Source organism: Saccopteryx bilineata, chromosome 3 (genome assembly GCF_036850765.1).
Source record: "Saccopteryx bilineata isolate mSacBil1 chromosome 3, mSacBil1_pri_phased_curated, whole genome shotgun sequence".
NCBI classification, from domain to species: domain Eukaryota; kingdom Metazoa; phylum Chordata; class Mammalia; order Chiroptera; family Emballonuridae; genus Saccopteryx; species Saccopteryx bilineata.
In genome coordinates, this window is record NC_089492.1 from 268,668,994 (window position 1) to 268,691,354 (window position 22,361).

General features: G+C 42.0%; 1 protein-coding gene and 1 pseudogene across 7 annotated transcripts in view; one reads left to right on the forward strand and one right to left on the reverse strand.

The window, feature by feature from the left end:
* S100PBP (S100P binding protein) overlaps positions 1-22,361 on the reverse strand; it is a 38,304-nt gene that overhangs the window by 12,361 nt on the left and 3,582 nt on the right. For 2 of the 7 annotated variants that reach the window (XM_066269771.1, XM_066269768.1), the window contains exons 2-7: positions 21,907-21,948; positions 21,454-21,530; positions 15,522-15,637; positions 13,596-14,302; positions 12,862-12,980; positions 10,479-10,582 (exon numbers count right to left, since the gene is read on the reverse strand). In XM_066269771.1, coding sequence (XP_066125868.1) covers positions 10,479-10,582; positions 12,862-12,980; positions 13,596-14,300 — 928 coding nt within the window. In that variant the 5' untranslated portion in view covers positions 14,301-14,302; positions 15,522-15,637; positions 21,454-21,530; positions 21,907-21,948. The remainder of the gene's footprint in view (positions 1-10,478; positions 10,583-12,861; positions 12,981-13,595; positions 14,303-15,521; positions 15,638-21,453; positions 21,531-21,906; positions 21,949-22,361) is intronic. The other 5 variants (XM_066269766.1, XM_066269767.1, XM_066269769.1 and 2 more) reach the window with 3 other exon arrangements.
* Positions 3,956-5,493, forward strand: LOC136328766 (large ribosomal subunit protein eL36 pseudogene; annotated as a pseudogene).

Below are 22,361 nucleotides of genomic sequence, written 5' to 3' on the forward strand. Positions count from 1 at the left end.
ACCAAGGACAGGGGAGGGAATGCAGAGGGAAAAGAAGGAAAAAAATGTGCTATATATAGGGGTGTAGGCTACTGCTTTTATGAATAGATTAATAAAATGGGAATGAAAAGGAAAAAAATATTAGGTAGAAAGCAAATGTACTGCCTATAGGTCAACGAAACTGCATAATCTAGTACAAATTTTGATTGATTTTCCTTGCAGACAAAGCAAAAAAACAAAAGAAACAGGAATTACTTCACAACTCATTTCTGAAGTATATTATATAGTAGATGTTGAGTGATATATGAAAGTTCTCAACAGTAATGGCAAGTGCAGAATAAGAATTTACATAACTCTTGCTATTTTTTTTTTTTTTTTTTTTTTTTTTTTTTTTTTTTTTTACAGAGGCAGAGATAGACAGGGACAGACAGGAACGGAGAGAGATGAGAAGCATCAATCATCAGTCTCTCGTTGCGCGTTGCGACCTCTTAGCTGTTCATTGACTGCCTTCTCACATGTGCCTTGACCGCGGGCCTTCAGCAGACCGAGTAACCCACTGCTGGAGCCAGCGACCTTGGGTCCAAGCTGGTGAGCTCTTTGCTCAAGCCAGATGAGCCCGCGCTCAAGCTGGCGACCTCGGGGTCTCGAACCTGGGTCCTTCCGCATCCCAGTCCGGTGCTCTATCCACTGCGCCACCACCTGGTCAGGCAACTCTTGCTATTTTGATCTTCAATAAAAATTAAAGCAGAGACTTCCACTTCTAGTTATGATGATGAAGCTGACCTCCCATTATAAGTAACTAGAAACTGGAAAGAATATATGAAATTGTTTTCATACTATTCAGAATTGTGTGATGATCCCTGAGGGAAGGGAAATACTGAGGTGAGCCTTGAAACTTCTTATGAGTCCATTAGTCTGTAATTTTTCAAAATAAAGGTTTTTTTGCCTGACCTGTGGTGGCGCAGGGGATAAAACATCGACCTGGAAATGCTGAGGTCGCCAGTTCGAAACCCTGGGCTTGCCTGGTCAAGGCACATATGGGAGTTGATGCTTCCAGCTCCTCCCCCCCTTCTCTCTCTCTGTCTCTCCTCTCTCTGTCTCTCTGTCTCTCCCCTCTCTAAAATGAATAAATAAAAAAATTAATTAATCAAAATAAAGTTTTTTTTTTCTTTTTTTTACATTTTTCTGAAGCTGGAAACAGGGAGAGACAGTCAGACAAACTCCTGCATGCGCCTGACCGGGATCCACCCGGCGCGCCCACCAGGGGCAACGCTCTGCCCACCAGGGGGCGATGCTCTGCCCATCCTGGGCGTCGCCATGTTGTGACCAGAGCCACTCTAGCGCCTGGGGCAGAGGCCACAGAGCCATCCCCAGCACCCGGGCCATCTTTTGCTCCAATGGAGCCTTGGCTGCGGGAGGGGAAGAGAGAGACAGAGAGGGAAAGCGCGGCGGAGGGGTGGAAAAGCAAATGGGCGCTTCTCCTGTGTGCCCTGGCCGGGAATCGAACCCGGGTCCTCCGCACGCTAGGCCGACGCTCTACCGCTGAGCCAACCGGCCAGGGCCAGTTTTTTTTTTAATGAAGGTTAAAAAAAAATCTCTTAGTAAATAAAAGCAGAAACTTCATCACCAGCAGATCTGCACTATAAAAAACTAAAAGGAGGCCCAGGCCAGTTTGGTCAGTGGATAGAATGTTGGCCTGGCAAGCGGACATCCTGGGTTCGATCCCCAGTCAGAGCACACATGAGAAGCAACCATTAGCTTCTCTTCCCTTATCTCTCCCCCTTCTCTTTTCCCCTCTTACAGCCAGTGGCTCAATTGGTTTGAGTGTTGGCCCATGTGCTAAGGATAGCTTGGCTGGTCTGAGCATCAGCCTCAGGTTCTGAGGATAGCTCTATTATTCGAGCATTGGCCCCAGACAGTGGATGCCAGTTGGGACCCATGCGGGAGTCTATCTCCCTTCCTCTCACTTAAACAAATAAAATAAACTAAATTAAAAGTAGAACTCCCAGCCTGACCAGGTGGTGGCACAGTGGATAGAGCATCAAACTGGGATGCAGAGGACCCAGGTTCGAGACCCTGAGCTCACCAGCTTGAGCGCGGGCTCATCTGGTTTGAGCAATAAAGCTCATCAGCTTGAGCCCAAGGTCGCTGGCTCGAACAAGGGGTTATTTGGTCAGCTGTAGCCCCACGGTCAAGGCATATATGAGAAAGCAATCAATGAACAACTAAGGTGTTGCAACAAAAAACTGTTGATTGATGCTTATCTCTCTCCGTTCCTGTCTGTCTATCCTTGTCTATCCCTCTCTCTGTCTCTGTAAAAAAAAAAAAAAAAATTTTTTAAAGTAGAACTCCCATACGACCCAGAAATCCCACTTCTGGGTACACATCCAAAAGACCCGAAAGCAGAATCTTCAAGAGATATTTGCACACTCACATTCATAGTAGCATTATTTACAATAGCTAAGAGGTTAAACCAACCCAAATATCCACTGAAGGATGAATGAAAAATAAAATGTGGTATACATATACAATGGAATTTTTTTATTTATTTATTCATTTTTAGAGAGGAGAGAGACAGAGAGGAAGAGAGAGGAGAGAGAGACAGAGAAGGTGGGAGGAGCTGGAAGCATCAACTCCCATATGTGCCTTGACCAGGCAAGCCCAGGGTTTCGAACTGGCAACCTCAGCATTTCCAGGTCGACGCTTTATCCACTGCGACACCACAGGTCAGGCCTACAATGGAATTTTATTCTGCCATAAAAAGAAATTTCTAGCACATGCTACACCATGGATGAACTTTGAGGTCATTATACAAATGAAATAAGTCAGTCACAAAAAGACAAGTATTGTATGATTCCATTTATATGAGGTATCTAAAGTAGTCCAATTCATAAAAACAAAGTAGAAGTGGCAGTTACCAGATGCTTCCAGGAGGGAGTGAAGACTCTTTTCAATGGGTAGTGAGTTTAAGATTTGCATGATAAAAAAAAACTTGTAGATATTTGTTCACAACAATGTTAAAAAACAATACTACTGAATTAACTATATAGTTAAAAATGGTTAGGCCTGACCTGTGGTGGCACAGTGGATAAAGCGTCAACCTGGAAACGCTGAGGTTGCCGGTTCAAAACCCTGGGCTTGCCTGGTCAAGGCACATATGGGAGTTGACGCTTCTTGCTCTTCCCCCTTCTCTCTCTCTCTCTTTCCTCTCTATAATGAATAAATAAAATCTTTAAAAAATAAAATAAAAAAAAAATGGTTAAAATGGTAAATGTTTTCTTACTACAATTAAAAAAATTAATGGGGTCCTGTCAGAAGCCACAGAAGCACTGAAAGGACTTCCCATTGGTCAAATTTGGGACAAATCAAAAAGAATAATGAGCCTGACCAGGCGGTGGCGCAGTGGATAGAGTGTCGGACTGGGATGTAGAGGACCCAGATTCTAAACCCCGAGGTCACTGGCTTGAGCACACCCTCATCTGGCTTGAGCGTGGGCTCACCAGTTTGAGCACGGGGTTGCTGACTTGACCCCACAGACGTGACCCCATGGTTGCTGGCTTGAGCCCAAAGGTCGCTGGCTTGAGGTCCAAGGACACTGGCTTGAGCAAGGGGTCACTTGGTCTGCTATAGCCCCGTGGTCAAGGCACATATAAAAAGCAATCAATGAACAAGGTGCCTCAATGAAAAACTGACGCTTCTCATCTCCTTCCCTTCCTATCTGTCTGTCCCTATCTGTCCCTCTCTGTCTCTGTCACAAAAAAAAGAATAATGACTACACATTTTTTATAGTGTGTAGCACTTTGTACACATTGTACAGATTCTTTTTTTTAAATTTATAATTTTAATTTGTGTTTATATAGATTCAAGTGTCCCACCAAATATATCTCCCCCCACCCCCTACATATTGATTTTTTTTAAAAATCCATAAGCACAGTGCCTGTGCTGCAGTGGTGACAGCCATTGAAGAACGCTAGCCATGGCTCTGCACTACCGCATGGCTGTGGGCCTCAAAAAGCCAAACAAGGTAACCAAGAATGTGAGCAAGCCGAGGCACAGCCTCACCAAGCACACCAAGTTCCCGTGGAACGTGATCCCAGAGGTATGCAGCTTTGCCCCTATAACAGCCCATCATGAAGCTGCTCAAGTTCTCCAAGGATGAGTAGGCTGTGAAGTTCATCAGGAAAAGGATGGGCCACACAACTGTGCCAAGAGGAAGAGAGAGGAGCTCAGCAATGTCCTTGCAGCCATGAGGAAGGCAGCAGCCAAAGACCCAGCCCTATGCCTTCTGTGTGTAACAGAATCTTTTCAGGAAAAAAAAAATCCATGAGGTAATAGAGATACTAAAAAAAATCTATAGAAGAACCGCTAGCTAATAATTGTAGAAACAATGACATTTAAAAAACGAGTATCTTTCTATACAACTCTGTGTAACAGCTGATTCTGGCAAAGATTATCAGTGAATGCTGAAACTATTAGGTGAACTATTGTTGTAGGATGGGATGTGCAAATGGTACCAAAGCACTACCCCACAGATGATTTACTAACTACAAAGGGGAAAGTGAACCTTACAATGGGGCAATATGTCAGTTAACACTTTAACAAACTGATCAAACTTAGCATCACCTTTAGTGGAACAACCTGTCATTAAGCAGTACCTCCTAATTTGATACAGGATGAATACACAACAGTACCTGTTGCTTAATCTCAATTTAATCCCTCCACTGGACCCAAGTTCCAGTTTACAGAAAATATAGAAGATAGAGGAACAAGTTAAATGACATCAAAAAAGGGGAAACGGGCCCTGGCAGGTGGGCTCAGTGGTAGAGCGTCAGCCTGGCGTGCAGGAGTCCCAGGTTCGATTCCCGGCCAGGGCACACAGGAGAAGCGCCCATCTGCTTCTCCACCCCTCCCCTTCTCCTTCCTCTCTGTCTCTCTCTTCCCCTCCCGCAGCCAGGGCTCCACTGGAGCAGGGTTTGCCCGGGCACGCTGGGGATGGCTCTGTGGCCTCTGCCTCGCGCGCTAGAATGTCTCTGATTGAGGCAGAGCTACCCCAAGATGGGCAGAGCATCGCCCCCTGGTGGGCGTGCCGGGTGGATCCCCGTCGGGCGCATGCGGGAGTCTGTCTGATTTCCTTCCCATTTCCAACCTCAGAAAAAATACAAAAAAAAAAAAGGGGGGGGGAAACGAATACAATTCAAAATGCAGAGCAATTTACAAAACAAGTGACCTGGATTAAGAGACTAAGGAGAGAGATTTGCACATGTTGGTTCCTGTGTCAGAGTCCTTGCCCACTTTCCAACATCATGCTGAGTGCCCCAGGTGCCAAAAGGGTTCCTCTCTGAACTCACCCAGCATCTGGTACAGGCCACAGGCAAGCTGGCCCAGTATACTGTAGTGCACATGGTTCTGGACCAGCTCAAAGCTTTGGGGGGCTCAATGGAGCTTTGTGCGCTCTGCAGGCGGCACAGTATCAGCCTGCTGGCCAAGTGGGAGAAAGAAACAGTTTGGAGCTAGGGGGAAGGAGGGCACTAAGGAGACAACAGCTAAACCTTGATTAGATCCTCTTTTAACAATTTACAAGAGACATTTTTGGAACAACTGGGGAAACTGGAATACAGTGTGGATATTAGATGACTTTTAGAAATTTTTATTAAATATAAATTGCCAATAAACATGAAAAATGCTTAAGCTTGCTAATTATTAAAACAAAATGTTAAAAGATAAAACAAAATGCTATAATTACCTATCAAATTGGTGACAATAACAATTGATATAATTTGGCCCTGGCTGGTTGGTTCAGTGGTAGAGCGTCGGCCTGGCGTGCAGGAGTCCCAGGTTCGATTCCCGGCCAGGGCACACAGGAGAAGCGCCCATCTGCTTCTCACTCCTCCCCCCTCCTTCCTCTCTGTCTCTCTCTTCCCCTCCTGTAGCCAAGGCTCGATTGGAGCAAAGTTGGCCCGGGCGCTGAGGATGGCTCTATGGCTTCTGCCTCAGGCTCTAGAATGGCTCTGGTTGCAACAGAGCAACGCCCCAGATGGGCAGAGCATCACCCCCTGGTGGGCGCGCCAGGTGGATTCTGGTTGGGCGCATGTGGGAGTCTGTCTGACTGCCTCCCCAGTTCCAACTTCAGAAAAATACAAAAAAAAAAATTTATATAATTTGGGGGGGGGGGACAGGACAATCTGGTAACATGTATCAAAAGTTTTTAAAATGTTTATGCACTTTACCCAGCAATTCCACTTCTAGGCATTCATCCTATAGAAATAGGAATTATACATAAACATTTATTGACCAGAATATTCACTGCAGCATTACTAATGAAAATGTATACAACCTAATTATCCAAAATGGAATATACTTTGTAATCACTAAAAATCTTAAGTTGAGATATTTAACATGAAAAGATCCTTCAAATACGTTAAGTAAATGGAAGAGAGCAGGTATTTTTTGTGATTCTAAAGGGCAAGACTATTAACTACCACTGGGAATCACAGGAGAGCAGAGTTTGGCTCAATATAAGGAATACCTTTCCAGCAACTAGAATATCCTCAGCATGAATAGCCTCTTTCATGAGGTAATGAATTTTGCATTATTAGAACTCTAAGCAGGCCCTGGCCAGTGGCTTACTTGGTCAGAGTATCATCCTGACACTCCAAGGGCAAGTTCAACCCCTAGTCAGGGCTCATGCAAGAATCAAACAGTGAATGCATAAATGGGTGGGACACCAAATCAATCTCGCTCTCTCAAATCAATTAAAAAAAAATAACTCTAAACAAAAGCTCAATGATCACTTGGCAAAGATATACAGAACAGAATTATTGTTAGGAGATTAATAAGAGAAATTCATAATAGTTATTTTCTACTTTAAGAACTTAAAATTTCATATAAAGTTTTCCATTAGCTGGAATGTCAGCTAGTGGATATTTCTTTGTAAATGCTATTAAAGAACCAGGTGACGCTAAACTAAGAAGAGACTATACCTATATGAGAATAATGGAGTTGAGGAATAATTTATATTATTATGTTCTGCATCAATAATATATAATAATTGATAAAATGAAAGATGATTAACCCAATGAAGAAGAATCAAACTGAATTGGTAGGAACTGCATTGAAATCTGCCTTACTAATTAATTCTGTGTCTAATAAAAAACCCAAAGACATACTTTTCTAAGGTAAAGTAGCACTAAACATCTCAAAAAGATAATGCGGAGGCACTATGCTCCCTCTTTTTGCTTCTGGCTGCTCTGTAATTTATTTATGAACAGAGAAGAAATGAAGACTATGCCTCTGTGCTCTCTACAATATGGTATAGAAAATCTTTAAATTTTGGATGTAGGAACACTGGGCAGTGGGAAGTGACACAAGAACTTGGTAGCAGACTGGGGTCTTGGAAGGCAGAAGCAAGCACCAGAGGCCTGTGAAATTTGTAGAATAACTGGTAATGTTAAATATTCTTAGATGTCAAAAAAGAATTCCCTAGGCCTGACCTGTGGTGGTGCAGTGGGTAAAGCGGTGACCTGTAATGTTGAGGTCACCAGTTCAAATCCCTGGACTTGCCTGGTCAAGGCACATACAAGAAGCAACTACTATGAGTAGATGCTTCCTGCTTCTCCCCCCCCCCGCCAAAAGAAAATAAATAAATAAAAAAGGAATTCCCTAAACGACGCAATGTTTAAAAAACAACGTTTTATTATGGCAATTTTCAAATACACACAAAAGTATTTAATAGTATAATGAACCCCCACATACACATCACTCAGCTAGCTTCATTTATCATTTTGTTAAAGCTATTTTCTCTAATTCCAGATTTATTATTTTATTTTATATTTTTAGATTTAAAAACAAATACCTCAGAGCATACTATTTTATCTATAAAAACTTCAGTTAAAAAACAAAGCTTTCTTGCTAATATCAAGTATTCCATAAATGTTAGCTCCTATGACTAGATACTATTTTATGCATTATAGTTGTACTTACATGTACAATTTTCACATAAGCTAAGCCTCATTATTGTCCCATTTTACTGATTTTTTATTGGTTCAAGATCACAAAGTCAATAAGCAATGGTACTAGGATAAGAGCCCAGAAGTTAACTTTAGACCAGCCTCTACTCTCCCAACCAGTAAAATATGCTGCCTTTCCTCTATACCAGCTGCTCTAGCTGTTCCTTATGGGATATAGATTGTGATAAAATGGGAGAGAGACTGCTGAATGGGGGAAGAGATGCTATAAAATGAGCAACAGCTCATTGCTTTTGTCTTTTCTAAATGCCTCAATTGCAAAAGAAAACTGTATAACTGGATATATCTGTCAAATGCCTAGGGTAGAAAAAGAAAGTAAGTCCCATAATGAAGGAAAAAGTAATGATCAAGCCTCTTGCACAGAGGCTGACATAGAAAAAATTTTTAATCTGCCCCACCCAGTGACTTGGGGGGGGGGGGGCTAGTTCCACCAGACCTGTAAAATAGCTCAAAGTAAAGGATTCTCAAAACCAGAGGGCTGAGCAATCAGTATGAGTAGTATTTGATTGTTTAACAAAATTTTTTGAGTAAAAAAATAAAAGGACCTGTAATAAAAAGTTCTTCTGACTGATGCCTCAAGAGTTCTAAAACTTTAATTCACAGCCTTATAAAACAAAACAAAAAAAACCCCCCACTAATTAATTCAATATTTGTCAAAGAAAGGGGCAACTCCTCTGATCTTTGGCCAAAAATTCTTCTGAAACCCTCTCTAGTGATCTTAAGAATAATGAAGTAATTATCTTTTCTGTGGAGCCTACCAAGGGCAAACTCCCTCCCCAACTTCCACTCTCTCTAAACACAAACAGAAAGGCTTTTTCCTTGATCCTTCTGCACTTTATACATAATTCTATTAGAGCACTAATCAATATTGTAGAGTAATTATCTTTTCTTTCTCTGGCTATCAATTCCCAGAGGGCCAACACGCTACACCTCACTTCTTTCTCTTTTTTTAAAAAAAACTGTATTGATTTTAGAGAGAGGAAAGAGGAAAGTGGGGTGGTGAGTGGGAAGCATCAACTTGTAGTTGCTTCCCCATATGTGCCTGGACTGGGCAAGCCCAGGGTCCTGAACCCATGACCTCAGCGTTCCAGGTTGACACCTTAATCCACTGCACCACCACAGGTCAGGCATCTACCTCATGTCTCTTTACCTTAACAATCTCAATCTTCAAACCTAGCAGTACTGAAAGTCCCTGAGAAAGGTCTGCTAAATAAATAGAGAAAGGAACTAAAGATGACAGAATATGAAGTGGTCATTATGAGAAGGAATTTTTATTTTAAATTTTTTCCTTTTTATTTTCTTTCTTTCCTTTTTTAAAACTTTTATTTATTTATAGGTATGAGAGAGATAGGAAAGGAGAGAGATAGACAAGAACATCGATCTGTTCCTATATGTGCCCTGACTGAGGATCGAACTGGCAACCTGTGCTTCAAGACAATGCTCTAACCAACTGAGCCATCTGGTCAGGGCAAGAGGGAATTCTTTTATCAGTACATCTCTAACCTCTGTACCTTCAGTATAACCAACAAGTTTCCCTTTAGGAGTTTTACCATCAGCCAACAGTACAGATGAATGATAATGTGAACTAGTTTCTTGAGGCCTAAAGAAATAGTCTAACCATTCTGGTTTGCAATAGGGTTTTTTTGTTTTTTGTTTTTTTACAGAGAGAGAGTCAGAGAGAGGGACAGACAGGGACAGAGAGAGATGAGAAGCATCGATCATCAGTTTTTTGTCGCAACACCTTAGTTATTCAGTGATTGCTTTCTCATATGTGCCTTGACCGTGGGCCTTCAGCAGACCAAGTAACCCCCTGCTCAAGTCAGCGACCTTGGGTCCAAGCTGGTGAGCTTTTGCTCAAACCAGAAGAGCCTGCCTGTACTCAAGCTGGCGACCTCAGGGTCTCGAACCTGGGTCCTCCGCATCCCTCCGACGCTCTATCCACCACGCCACCGCCTGGTCAGGCTGGTTTGCAATAGGTTTTAATGAACTAGGGATAACTCAGCTTGAAAGATCTGAAAGGCAGTCAGTCAAAGTCTTTCAAGAGCTTTTATTCAAATGGAAAAATGCAGGATGGAATTTGAAATGCTTGCTTTCTTACTAAGTGCTAAGGACAATAGGGAAAATAAATAATTCCAAATAAAAATCAATGATTACTAAGCAGTCCCTGGTCACCCAGGTCTATTTTTCAGACAAAAAATACAGATCTGGTTACAGGCCTCAGTCATGGAGAATGTACTTTTCGTGTACTGATATGAGGCTCTTTGGACCTCTCTCTCATGCTGGTTAGCCTAGTCACTTTGAGGATTACCTGATTAGGTAATCCCTTGAAGTGAAAAGCCTTGTACAGGTATTAGGAAGTTATCTTTCTCACCAACTTAATAAAATTTAAAATAACCTCCCAGTTTAAGCTATATTACACTGGAAAAAAAAGGTCCCATCACATCTTTACATGCCATCCTTTGGTTACCATGTTACCTTGGTTAGAGTCCACCGAGTCTTTTATGTCAGCAAAGACATTCCTGACGTAAGTTTGCTTCTTCCACTCTAGATCTGATTGTGAAAACGTTGGAACATTAGTCCTGAAACAAAGCAAACCAGGAGGGAAAACAGTCCATTAGGGTCATTAGTATAATGTTTATTGACAGAAGTCATGTACTACTGACCAGTTAGAGCAACCAACTTTTAGAGGCAAAATACTAAGACTCAATGACAGACGATAGTGTTAGTCACACAGTACAAAGCTGAAATTAAGGGCGGAGCTGAAAGGAAAAAGGAGAGAAGAAGTAAATACAACCTACAACCTCCTGTTCAGAAGGAAGAGGAAAGTGAAGACTACCTAATCCCTAGAGAAGGAAAACATTCATTGAGTAATTCAAGGTTAGAGTGGAAATATCTAACTTAATAGAGCCATAGAAAAATCGAATGAGGTAAAGACAGAAAAGAACCAGCTGCATCCGACAATTAGAACACTGGTGACCTTGGCAAAAACAACTCTGGGCCCTTATTCATATTGATTGCACTATACTGAGGAGTCTGTGGATGAGAATGTTGAGATAGTCAACTTATTACTTTCCAAGTAGACTGACTTATGTTCTCTGGTATAATTTCCATTGTAAGCAAGTCAAAGTTTTCCTAAATTTATGCAAACAAAAGAAAAAAAACATAAAAGGGACTTTAGCCTGATTTGTAATATTTTAAACTTTCAAAAGCATAATATATATCTGTATAATAAAAAAAATTTTTTTTAGCCCTGGCCAGTTGGCTCAGTGGTAGAGCGTCAGCCTGGTGTGCAGAAGTCCTGGGTTCGATTCCCGGCCAGGGCACACAGGAGAAGCGCCCATCTGCTTCTCCACCCCTCCCCCTCTCCTTCCTGTCTCTCTCTTCCCCTCCCGCAGTGGAGACTCCACTGGAGCAAAGATGGCCCGCGTGCTGGGGATGGCTCCTTGGCCTCTGCCCCAGGCGCTGGAGTGGCTCTGGTCGCAACAGAGCAACGCCCCGGAGGGGCAGAGCATCGCCCCCTGGTGGGAAGAACGTGGCCCCCCCTGGTGGGTGTGCCAGGTGGATCCCGGTCAGGCACATGCGGGAGTCTGTCTGACTGTCTCTCCCCGTTTCTAGCTTCAGAAAAATACAAAAAATAAATTAAAAAATTTTTTTAAAGTATCATTGTAAGGAAGCCAATGTGACTCAATCTAAAACACAGCTTTACTGGCCCTGGCTGGTTGGCTCAGCGGTAGAGCGTCGGCCTGGCGTGTGGGGGACCCGGGTTCGATTCCCGGCCAGGGCACACAGGAGAAGCGCCCATTTGCTTCTCCACCCCCAACCCCTCCTTCCTCTCTGTCTCTCTCTTCCCCTCCCGCAGCCAAGGCTCCATTGGAGCAAAGATGGCCCGGGCGCTGGGGATGGCTCCTTGGCCTCTGCCCCAGGCGCTAGAGTGGCTCTGGTCGCAGCAGAGCGACGCACCAGAGGGGCAGAGCATCGCCCCCTGGTGGGCGGAGCGTTGCCCCTGGTGGGCGTGCCGGGTGGATCCCGGTCGGGCGCATGCGGGAGTCTGTCTGACTGTCTCTCCCCGTTTCCAGCTTCAGAAAAATACAAAAATAAATAAATAAATAAAAATAATAAAAATAAAACACAGCTTTACTAATTGAAAGGCCCATGTGGAGACAGTGCCATCTCCTGGAACAAGAGCATAGACTGAAAAGGTGACCCAGATCTGCAAATTCTGTAAGAATTTCCCCCAAGATGGTTATATGCAAGTTGGGAAGGATGACTAAATGATTTTCTATATAGTTATATTTTCACATTTTTGTTAAAAATTATTCTAACTTTCTACCATATCTGTGACCAGGCTTGCTCATACACAGGAAAAGAAATCTTACACTTAAATAGTGCTTTCACTAATATGTCTTTTTTGCTCTTCAAAATAATCCTGTGAGACAGTGGAGAAGGCATCATTAGTCTCATTTTTTTTTAATTCGTTTGGTTTTTAGTGAGAGAAAGGGTGAAGGAGTGGGGAAGAGAGGAAGAGAGAGAGAGAGAGAGAGAAAGAGAGAAATCTTAACTTGCTGCTCCACTCATTCATGCATTCACTGGCTGACTCTTGCATGTGCCCCAACCAGGGATCAAACCCACAATCTTGGCGCACTAGGTCAACTGAGCTACCAGGCAAGAGCTCAACTGCCTTGTTTTATTGACAAACTGAGGTAGGAGATTATTTGACTTGCCCAAGGTCACACTAGTAGGTGGTCACAGAATTTCAAGTACTGTATGCTTATTCCTAGGGCAAGGTTTTTTCCACACCCTGGGGAAGCTGGGGAGAGAAACTGAGATAGAACCCAGAATTATTTCATTATGCTGTTACCTTGTTTTGGATTGCAGAACAGGAATGACTTTGCCTATTCTCTCAGGGACTTTCAGCTTCCCGGAATCCTTGTCAAGACAATCCTTTTTTTCAGAGCAGAAGAAATGCAGAAGATGGTCCTTAGTTATAAGAAAAAAACTGAGCACAATATTTATGGAAATATTCTTGAACTAACCGTCTCAGAGGCATATCCTTGACCCCCACTGTGTACCAGGCACTATGCTTTAAATGAGACAGTGACTATAATCTTGAGGGGGAAAAAAGCTTAAGCAGTAGGGATTATTAAACCCATTTGGCAGAAAGGGAATCAGACACAAAGAGTTAAGTAAATTGCCCAAGATTTTTCAGCTCTTTCCAGGCTGACTCAGAGCTGGTGCTGTATCTAATATAGCATTATAAGCAAAGATTGAGACTTAGGCTGAAGCCCAAAGAAAGTAAAAATAATAGTAAAATCATCATCAACTTAGTAATTATTCAGTAAGTGATAATTTAATATCATGTATATTGCTGTAAATACATTATTTTATTAATCTTTACTATACCGTGAAATATTATTTATTCCAATTTATAAATAAGAACTGTAAGGAAATAGAGAGGCTAAATAATCTGTCCAGGTTCATGGTGCTAGACAGGATTCAAATTCCAATTTGTCTGAATACAAAGCTCTTCTATCTATATAGCTTCTGAATAAAAATTATTTTATTTTTCTCTTCACCTTGAAAAAATATACTTACTTTGCTTGATGAACTGGAAACTGGTAACTTCATTTCACCACTTGATTTATGTGATCCATTTTTCCAGAATGACCCTATATGAGGAGTCTCTGAATGGTCCAAGATCTGAGAGAATACATGTTTAGATTTCTTACTATCAGGCATACTTTTATCAGGGACAGTTTGTTGAAAGTTATTATTTGAAGGAGAAAGGAGCAAGGGCCCATCCCAGGCAGAGTTATTGGGGATGACTCCTTCAGATTTAGTGCAAAGTTTGCGCTTATTTGGGCTAAGACCATTTTCTCTTATCTCCTTTCCAAGGGAGGACGGTTTTTCAATATCTTTGGATGTATCAGTCTTGTCCTTATCAAGCACAGCATCACAAACTGTTGCATTAAATGGTGGAACAACTGTTAATTTTACAGGATTCTTTTCTAGTGCAAAGGGTCTATTTAATGGTTTTGTAGGAGTTGGTCCCTGACCAACTGATGTACTTAGTTGTGGTAATTTGAAGAGGCCAGGAGTCTCAGCGACTGGTCCACAGGTATCCAACGAATTTTCCTCATACTCATTTGATAGATCATCATCCTTCAAGAGCTCCTGCATCTGTTCCTCCGTGAAACTGAAATGGCCATCATCTTCTTCTCCTTCACTCAGGTCCAGCAAGGAGTCATCCAATATATCCTCATCCAAGGAACCCCTAGAGGGCACTAGTGAGCACATCATATCTGGAAAGGAACAGGAAATACCATTATATTTATACTAACTTCAATCTGCTCTATAGACTGGTGGCATCCTAACATATCAAATTCTATACACTGTGAATTGTAACATAAAAAATAGTCTAAAAACATTTAACTTGACCAGAATCGTGGAAATACATATTAGAACAATGAAATACTTTTTTTCCTATCAAAATGGTAAAAATTAAGATGACATCATAATCCAGTTGTGAGGATGTGATTGAAAACACCTGCACACTGACAGTGAGCGTGTAAGTCAGCACAATAGTTTGTGGATAGTAATCTGGCAATACCATTGGACCCAGATATTTCACTTCTGGAGTTTATCCTACAGAAATACCTAAACAAATGCACATGGATACATTTACAAGGATTTCCAAATCAGCATTATTCAAAATCACCAAATATTAAAGACAACCTAAATGTCCATCACCAGCAGAACACTTAAGTAAAACTACGGTACACTCATGCTGTAGAATATTTTACAACCACAGCAGTCCTCCTTTATCTGTAGTTAAGCTTTTCAGTTTCAGTTACCTGCAGTTCCAGTTACCCAAAGTCAACTGAGGTTCAAAAATATTAAGTGGAAAATTCCAGAAATAATTCTTAAGTTTTAAATCACATACCATTCTGAGTAGCTGATGAAATCTCGTGTCTTCCCACTCTGTCCTGTCAGGACGTGAATTACCCTTTTGTCCAGCTTATCTACAGTGTATATGCTACCCTTTCATTAGTCACTTAGTGTCATATCAGTTACTGAAATGACTGTTGTATTCACAGTGCTAATGTTCAAATAATCCTTATTTTACTTATTAATGGCCCCAAAGCACAAAAGTAGTGATGCTGGCAATTCATATTCCTCAAAGAGAAGCTGTAAAGTACTTCCCAGTAAGTGAAAAGGTATGTATATACAAGAAAAAACATAGTATATATATATGGTTCAGTACAGTTTTAGGCATCCACTGTGGGGGCAGGGGGTCTTGGAGCATATCCCCTGTGGACAAGTGAGAACTACTGTATTATTTAAAAAACACAATGAGATCTGTATACACTATCACAGAATAACATCTACAACATATAAACAAAATAAATATGTTATGTAAAATGAATTTTTATAGTTTACACTTAAAAAAGAACAAATGTATTACTTTAGAAATTAAAAAAAAAAAAACTTTAAGAATACAAGAAAAATTGTTTTCCATACTGTGTGGAGCTGCTGGCGTGATCTCTGCCTTTGCCACGAGACCAGATGGAAAAAGGTTTCAGCTCCTCCTAGCTGTTCCTTTCAGGAGACTTGTCAAAATGATTGCTCCCACCTTCCTGCAGGTACAAAGAAAATTAGAGGATCTTCTCATCACTTTTAACTCTGCTAATTACAAAGTCAACTGTATTATGCTTTTAAGGTGCTTCATCTATTCATTTTCCTCTTGATTTTTTTTTTAAATACCAGAAAGTTGGATTCTGAGTCAAGTACATCAAAGAAAAACCTTTAGAGGAAAAATTATGCAACTAAGGAACTAGTTTTGTTCCAACGATTTGTACTTTAAGGATATCATTTGCTCTATCTAGTAGGATGAATACTGGCTTAGGAGTCCAAAAACTTGGGTTATACTCCTGGTTCTGTACTAACCAGATATAACATGGGCAAGCCACTTACCCATTTGGACTTGTTTCTTCATTTATAAAATGGGGAAGGGATGGAAAAGGGGGACCAGGCAATGTCTAAGATTCTATCAAGATCTAAAAGTTAACCATGACCACACATGCAATAGTCTCATTTTCCATAGATATACATAGATGCAAAGAGGGAAAAATACAAACACAAAATTGATGAATGCTATAACCTGTGGAAAGATTGACAGAGGTCAAGGATAGATATATATTTTTAAGATTTTATTTATTCATTTTAGAGAGAGAAGACAGAGAGAGAAGGAGGGAGGAGTAGAAAGCATCAACTCCCACATGTACCTTGACCAGGGAAGCCCAGGGTTTTGAACCGGTGACCTCAGTGTTCCAGGTCAATGCTTTTACCCACTGCGCCACCACAGGTCATGCAAGGATAGATTTTAGTCTCATTTTATTTTTCCATTTGAATATTTATATATTACTTGTGTAACTAACACCTAATTTTAAAACAGCTAAAGAAAGATTTAAAAGAGTATTCTCTAGATGGGAGAAATGATAGAAAGCTAGTATTTTACATATTATATCAATACCTGAGAAGCTATAAGAAATGATTCAACACTAAACTCAATTAATTTGGAAAATTCAGTATAGCCTTTTAACTGTGAATTTTGCCTACCCCACTTCCCTCCATACCACACCGAGAATTTTCGCTTTAGTTCATGCATTCTTACAGAAAACATTTTCTGAGCTACTACCATGACACAGTACTGAGCTAGATAATGTCCCTATATAATTTTTTTAAATTTTATTTCATTTTAGAGAGGTGGGAGGGGGGAGAAAGGGGAAAAGAGGGAGGGAGAGAGGGAGGAAGAGAGATGGAGGGAGAGGAGAGAGAGAAAGAGGGGGGAGAGGGAGAGGGAGGGGGAGAGAGGAAGAGAGGAAGAGAGGGAAGGGGAGGGACAGGGGGAGGAGCAGGAAGCATCAACTCCCATATGTGCCTTGACTAGGCAAGCCCAGGGTTTAGAACCAGTGACCTCACCATTCCATGTCAATGCTTTATCCACTGTGCCACCACAGGTCAAGCTATGTAATTTCAAAGAATGTATAATCTTGCCAGGAAGACATTTAAAATTAAACACCACTGCCTGACCAGGCAATGGCACAATGGATAGAGCATTGGCCTGGGACACAGAGGACCCTGAGGTTGCTGGCTTGAGTGCAAGATCTCTGGCTTGAGCCCAGTTAGGCACTGTTAGCATTTTGGTGTTTTTGTTTTTTTGGTTCTTCTTGAAAGAGAGAGGAAGAGAGATGAGAAGCATCAGCTCATAGTTGCATGACTTTAGTTCAGTGGTTCTCAAAGTGTGCGCCCTAGAAGATTTCCAGGTGTGCCCTATGGTATTCCAGAGAAATATGTGCCTGTTGGGGACCAAAAAACCAACAGGGTTTTTGGAGTTTAGATTTTTTGGGGGACAGCCTGACCAGGCAGTGGCGCAGTGGATAGAGTGGCGGACTAGGATGCTGAGGACCCAGGTTCGAGACTCCGAGGTCGCCAGCTTGAGTGCGGGCTCATCTGGTTTGCGCAAAGCTCAGCAGCTTGGATCCAAGATCGCTGGCTCAAGCAAGGGGTCACTTAGTCTGCTGGTCAAGGCACATACGAGAAGGAAATCAATGAACAAATAAGGTGCTGCAACGAAGAATTGATGCTTCTCATCTCTCTCCTTTCCTGTCTGTCTGTTCCTCTCTCTGACTCTGTCTCTGTCACACACAAAAAAAAATGGGGGGGGGGGACAGAGGTGTGGGGAATTGGCTGTAAGCTGACAGTCTGCCAACCCTCACCTCACTTGCCTGATTAGGTTACAAAAGGCTGTTAAGTTGTGGTGCTGGATTGTTTACACTACCCCCATGTTCCCTGGAAAGACTGGAGGCAAGTTTCTTCTATCCTTTGTTTGGTGTAAAATTAGGATGATATGTATGGTGGGGGTTTTCTGCACTCAACACAATTAAAGAGTAAAAAGAGAGGAATTCTTCAATATATTGACAAGGAAATGGGAGTTTGCCTTTCAAATATATGCCCAAACATTGAAGAAATCGCTAGGACACATCAGGCTCATGTTTCTCATATACACAAGAATGAAAAAACTTAACACATTCGCGCCAGGACCTGCCAAATTTACTAAATCTTATTAAGAATGTATCTATATATATAAAAAGATAACTTTTTTGTCGTTTATTTTTTAACCCTTCTTTTTTATGAATTCTAAAGAGCATAACTCAGCCTGACCAGGCAGTGGCACAATGGATAAAGCGTTGGACTGGAATACAGAAGGACCCAGGTTCGAGACCTCCAGGTCGCCAGCTTGAGCGTGGGCTCATCTGGCTTGAGCAAAAAGCTCACCAGCTTGGACCCAAGGTCAGTGGCTTGAGCAAGGGGTTTTTTGGTCTGCTGAAGGCCCATGGTCAAGGCACATATGAGAAAGCAATCAATGAACAGCTAAGGTGTCACAATGAAAAACTGATGATTGATGCTTCTCCTCTCTCTGTTCCTGTCTGTCTGTCCCTATCTATCCCTCTCTCTATAAATAAATAAATAAAATAAATAAATAAATTTAAAAAGCATAACTCAACAAATGTAACATAAAAATGTTTTGGTTTTTTTTTTTTTCATTTTTCCGAAGCTGGAAAGAGGGAGAGACAGTCAGACAGACTCCCGCATGCGCCCGACCAGGATCCACCCGGCACGCCCACCAGGGGGTGTCGCTCTGCTGCAACCAGAGCCATTCTAGGGCCTGGGGCAGAGGCCAAGGAGCCATCCCCAGCGCCCGGGCCATCTTTTGCTCCAATGGAGCCTCGGCTGCGGGAGGGGAAGAGAGAGACAGAGAGGAAGGAGAGGGGGAGGGGTGGAGAAGCAGATGGGCACTTCTCCTGTGTGCCCTGCCGGTAATCAAACCCGGGACTTCCGCACGCCAGGCCGACGCTCTACCACTGAGCCAACCGGACAGGGCCCAAAAATGTTTTTTTAATGTCAGAATAAATTTAATTTTGTCGCATTTATTTCATTTAATTACCATAAAAGCATGCTTGGACTTTATATTTTTTTCTTTAATATTTGACTTATAACATATTTCTCAGAAATTTGTATATAGTGCGCCTACAATTATTTGTAGGATTTTTATTTTATTTTTTAAAGAGATAGAGAGAGAGGGATAGACAGGGTCAGACAAGACAGGAACAGAGAGAGATGAGAAGCATCAATCACTAGTTTTTCCTTGCACATTGCGACTCCTTAGTTGTTCATTGATTGCTTTCTCATATGTGCCTTGACTGCGGGCCTTCAGCAGATCGAAAGTAATCCCTTGCTAGAGTCAGTGACCTTGAGTCCAAGCTGGTGAGCTTTGCTCAAACCAGATGAGTCCACGCTCAAGCTGGCAACCTCGGCGTCTCGAACCTGGGTCCTCGGCATCCCAGTCCAACGCTCTAACCACTGTGCCACCGCCTGGTCAGACTATTTGTAGGATTTTAAATGTGCCCCAACCTCAAAAAGTTTGAGAACCACTGCCCTAAACTAATACAATGTTACCCATGTATAAGATGCTCCCATGTATAAGACACACCTTAATTTTGGGTCCCGAAATTTGAAATAAATTGTATTACATAAAGTTATTGAATTCAAGTTTTATTCATCATAAAATTCATATAACTCATCACTGTCAAAACTCCAATCCATTAGCCTGTCCTCATCTGTGTCTGAGGACAAATCATTGTCTTCATATATAGCCTCGGCCTCAGTTCCATCTATGGCATTTGAAATGCCACACTTCTACAACCAGTGTATAAGACACACCCAGTGTTTAGACCATAAATTTTTTGGGGAAAGGTGCGTCTCACACATGGGGAAATGCAGTAAGTGTCAATTATATTTCAATAAAAAGGGAGATAATAAATAAAAGAAGGAACTAGTTAAACTTACTCATCTTACAAATGAGGTAGGACAGAAAGGGAAAAAATATTAAGTACCTATTATATAAATCAGGCAGTGTGAGACATTTTACAACCTTAATTTAACTCAACTCAACTCTGTAACATAGATCTTTTTTTTTTTTTTTTCATTTTTCTGAAGCTGGAAACAGGGAGAGACAGTCAGACAGACTCCCGCATGCGCCCGACCGGGATCCACCCGGCATACCCACCAGGGGCGATGCTCTGCCCACCAGGGGGGCGATGCTCTGCCCATCCTGGGCGTCGCCATATTGCGACCAGAGCCACTCTAGCGCCTGAGGCAGACGCCACAGAGCCCAGCGCCCGGGCCATCTTTGCTCCAATGGAGCCTTGGCTGCGGAAGGGGAAGAGAGAGACAGAGAGGAAGGCGCGGCGGAGGGGTGGAGAAGCAAATGGGCGCTTCTCCTGTGTGCCCTGGCCGGGAATCGAACCCGGGTCCTCCGCACGCTAGGCCGACGCTCTATCGCTGAGCCAACCGGCCAGGGCTGTAACATAGATCTTATCAAAGAAACTAAGGTTTCTGTTGTATTTAAACTCAGAACTACTAAGACTTTTCTCTTATTTAACTAGCAATTATTGTGAGAGTTCCAGGCACTGAAGTAGGTTCCTCTATGAAGAGAAAAGTAATTTTTCTGCTCACTGAGTTTTTTATAGTTATTTCTTTAGGCAGAAGTAAGAAAAGTTTACTCTTGGAAACTTCTTTTTTACTTCAAGTTTGTGGTTGTTAAGCACACGTATCACAGGCACTGGGGTTAAGCAGCTACATTTCTGAGAAGCCCTTTCGGAGCCCCTGCCCCCACTTTTACTCCCAACTCCTTCCAAAAGGTCTAGGCTAAGCACCTGCTTGACCAAATGAAGAATTCCATGGATTTTTACTCTTGGGAAACTAAAGACAGAAGCATAAAGTAACTTAACTAATACAGAACTAATGATGATCTAGAACAATGATACAAACTCAGGTCCAATTCCAAAGGCAATGTTTTTTGTTTTTTTTTCTACCACCCGTGACAGACTTGCCCAGGGTCAGTTAGCAAATAGCAGAGGTTTTTAAATTCACTACACCCTCTAATATACATGAAAGATGTGGACATCAATGAGGGTTTTTGTTGCTTTGGCAAAAATTATTATTTTTTTTCATTTTTCCGAAGCTGGAAACGGGGAGGCAGTCAGACAGACTCCCGCATGCGCCTGACCGGGATCCACCCAGCATGCCCACCAGGGGGCGATGCTCTGCCCCTCTGGGGTGTCACTGTTGCGTCCAGAGCCATTCTAGCGCCTGAGGCAGAGGCCACAGAGCCATCCTCAGCGCCCAGGCAATCTTTGCTCCAATGGAGCCTCGGCTGCGGGAGGGGAAGAGAGAGACAGAGAGGAAGGAGAAGGGGAAGGGTGGAGAAGCAGGTGGGCGCTTCTCCTGTGTGCCCTGGTCGGGAATCGAACCCGGGACTCCTGCACACCAGGCCGATGCTCTACCGCTGAGCCAACGGGCCAGGGCCGGCAAAAATAATTTAAACCACCTTAGTAGGCACAGATTTCCCTTGACTTCTCAGGCAGAATGGAAGAACATGAGAATTACCTCTCAATGTGGCCAAACCTCAATGGAAGAGAAACAACATTACTTTACTGTGAACACATAGGGCCAAGTTCTTCACAACCACTGAAAACATCCATTCCTATGCTATATGATAGCCAGAGCCACAGAGCTGGCTCTTCTGAGCTTCTCTCACAGAACGTTCCAAAAGGGCTGGGAACAAATGCATGCAAAACAATACCCAAAACATATAGTTTTGAACTTGCACAAATCATTCTCTTCAAAATTTCAGTTCCTCATTTTAAAACATACTTATAGTTTAAAACATATATGAAAATAATATAATAGCATAATGAACCCCCACATACCCATCACCCAGCCCCAACAACTATCATCAACAGATAGCTCATCTTACCCCATCTACCCCCCCCCCTTTTACCGGATTATTCGGAAGCAAATCCCAGGCATCACATCATTTCATCTGTAAATAACAAGAATTCCTTATCATAAGATAGCCAGTTCAGATTTCCAATTATGTTATAAATGTCACATTTTTTTGAATATTTAAAAAATTCAGTATCCAAATAAGATCCATACGTTGCATTTGGTCTATATGTCTTGCATTTTAATCTACAGATTCCTCATTTTCTCTTGCAAGTTATTTGTTAAAAAAAACAATACCATAAATTGTGTATGCATAGATACAGTTATCATTAAATTTTAAAAACATGCATAGGAATAAGAAATACCAAATTCAGGACAGTGCCTATCTCTGGCTAGTTGTGGGAAGAGGAATGGAAAGGGGGCATACGAGCTTCAATTCTATTTGTAATGTTTTATTTCTTTTTTTTTTTTTTTTTTTTTTTTAAATTTTTTTTAATTTATTCATTTTTA